Source organism: Oncorhynchus clarkii, unplaced genomic scaffold (assembly GCF_045791955.1).
Source record: "Oncorhynchus clarkii lewisi isolate Uvic-CL-2024 unplaced genomic scaffold, UVic_Ocla_1.0 unplaced_contig_877_pilon_pilon, whole genome shotgun sequence".
Classification (NCBI taxonomy): Eukaryota; Metazoa; Chordata; class Actinopteri; order Salmoniformes; family Salmonidae; genus Oncorhynchus; species Oncorhynchus clarkii.
In genome coordinates, this window is record NW_027259190.1 from 5543 (window position 1) to 7358 (window position 1816).

The window sequence follows — 1816 nt, forward strand, 5'->3', positions numbered from 1 at the left end:
TACGGAACAGCAAGAGGAACTGCCCATCCCTACCTTCAGGCTATGCTCAAACCCTACACCCCAACCCGAGCACTCCGTTCTGCCACCTCAGGTCTCTTGCCGGGCTGCCCTGGGGTTTGGTCTTTAGAAGTTGTTCTCAGTCTATGTTTGTATTTGTTTACCTAAGCTAGGAAATCTGGAGGCCTTTCTTTAGATTAAATGCACAATGCTGGAGCTGGTGGACAAGAGTATAGAGCTGGATCTGGGTGTGGCAGCTATAGGTTCCCCTCTGCCCTTTCTCTCCCCCTTGGTCCCAACCCCGGGTCACGGGGACATCTCTGGTCAGCATCAGGAAGCTGAGGACGGGTGCTGTCATCTGGATGTAAACAGAGGGGGAGGAGAGGGCCACCCGGTGCTAACAGATGAGGCTGAGAGGATAAAGGTGTTGGCTGTGGGTGTAGAGACGGCTGGGTAGGTGTGGGCTGTGGGTGTAGGGCAGGCTGGGTTGGGTAGTTGTTGGCTGTGGGAGTAGGGCAGGTTGGGGTGGGTAGGTGTGGGCTGTGTGAGTAGGGCAGGCTGGGCTGGGTAGGTGTGGGCTGTGGGAGTAGTGCAGGCTGGGATGGGTAGGTGTGGGCTGTGTGAATTGGGCAGGCTGGGCTGGGTAGGTGTGGTTTGTGGGTGTAGGGCAGGCTGGGATGGGTAGGTGTTGGCTGTGGGTGTAGTAGGGCAGGCTGGGCTGAGTAGAAGTGAGCTGTTGGTGTAGGGCAGGCTGGGCTGAGTAGAAGTGAGCTGTTGGTGTAGGGCAGGCTGGGCTTGGTAGGTATGGCCTGTGGGTGTAGGGCAGGTTGGGCTGGGTAGGTGTAGGCTCTGGGTGTAGGGCATTCTGGGCTGGGTAGGTGTGGGCTGTGGGTGAAGGGAAGGCTAGGGCTGGGTAGGTGTGGGACTGTGGGTGTAGGGCATTCTGGGTTGGGTAGGTGTGGATTGTGGGTGTAGGGCATGCTGGGCTGGGTAGGTGTGGGCTTGGGGTGTAGGGCAGGCTGGGGCTGGGTAGGTGTGGGGCTGGGGTAGGGTAGGTGTGGACTGTAGGTGTAGGGCAGGCTGGGCTGGGTAGGTGTGGGCTTGGGGTGTAGGGCAGGCCGGTGTGGGGCTGGGTAGGTGTGGGTCTCGGGCATGGTAAGGAACTTGCTCTGGCTCAGTGCAGTAAACAAGCAGTAGTCTTCGAAGGGCCTGGGGATCAGCCTGGGGCTAAACCTGAAGGGGTCACTCATCACCGGTCAGTCAGACCCTCCTGAACACAGCACAACAAACACACACACGCACACACACACACACACACACACACACACACACACACACACACACACACACACACACACACACACACACACGCACCCACACACACACACGCACGCACCCACACACACACACACACGCACCCACACACGCACCCACACACATACGCCCCTCTCGGGAGCCTGTTGCCAGTGTGTTTACTAAGAATTAACAGGAGAGGTGAACGTGAGTTCAGGCCTGCCATCAGTGTGAGGATCCTGTTGTGGGTCTTCTCCTGCTCCTTTGGTGGCTTCTGTCATCATCCATGCTGGGGCAGAGGGGGACAGAGGGGCTCTTCCCCTCTCCTCTGAACCCCTGACCCCGCACACCTCCAGGGTGAAGAGACACACATACAGAGTCAGCATTTAGTGGGTTTAAAGCAGGTTAAATAGGTTTCAGTTCAGTTATGGTTCAGTTTTACTCAGCAGTTCTGAATCACACAGCAGACAAACACGATTTAGGAGTACTGTAAAGGAAAGCAATCCATAGAGATGGTGAGAACTCA

The 1816-nt window shown here is 56.8% G+C and overlaps 1 protein-coding gene across 1 annotated transcript; it reads right to left on the minus strand.

Moving 5' to 3' along the window:
• Nucleotides 1-254: 254 nt before the first annotated feature.
• On the minus strand, nt 255-1247 carry LOC139399865 (uncharacterized). Its single transcript, XM_071145000.1, has one exon. The coding sequence runs from the start codon at nt 1245-1247 to the stop codon at nt 255-257; it is 993 nt and encodes a 330-aa protein (XP_071001101.1).
• Between the last annotated feature and the right edge of the window lie 569 nt (nt 1248-1816).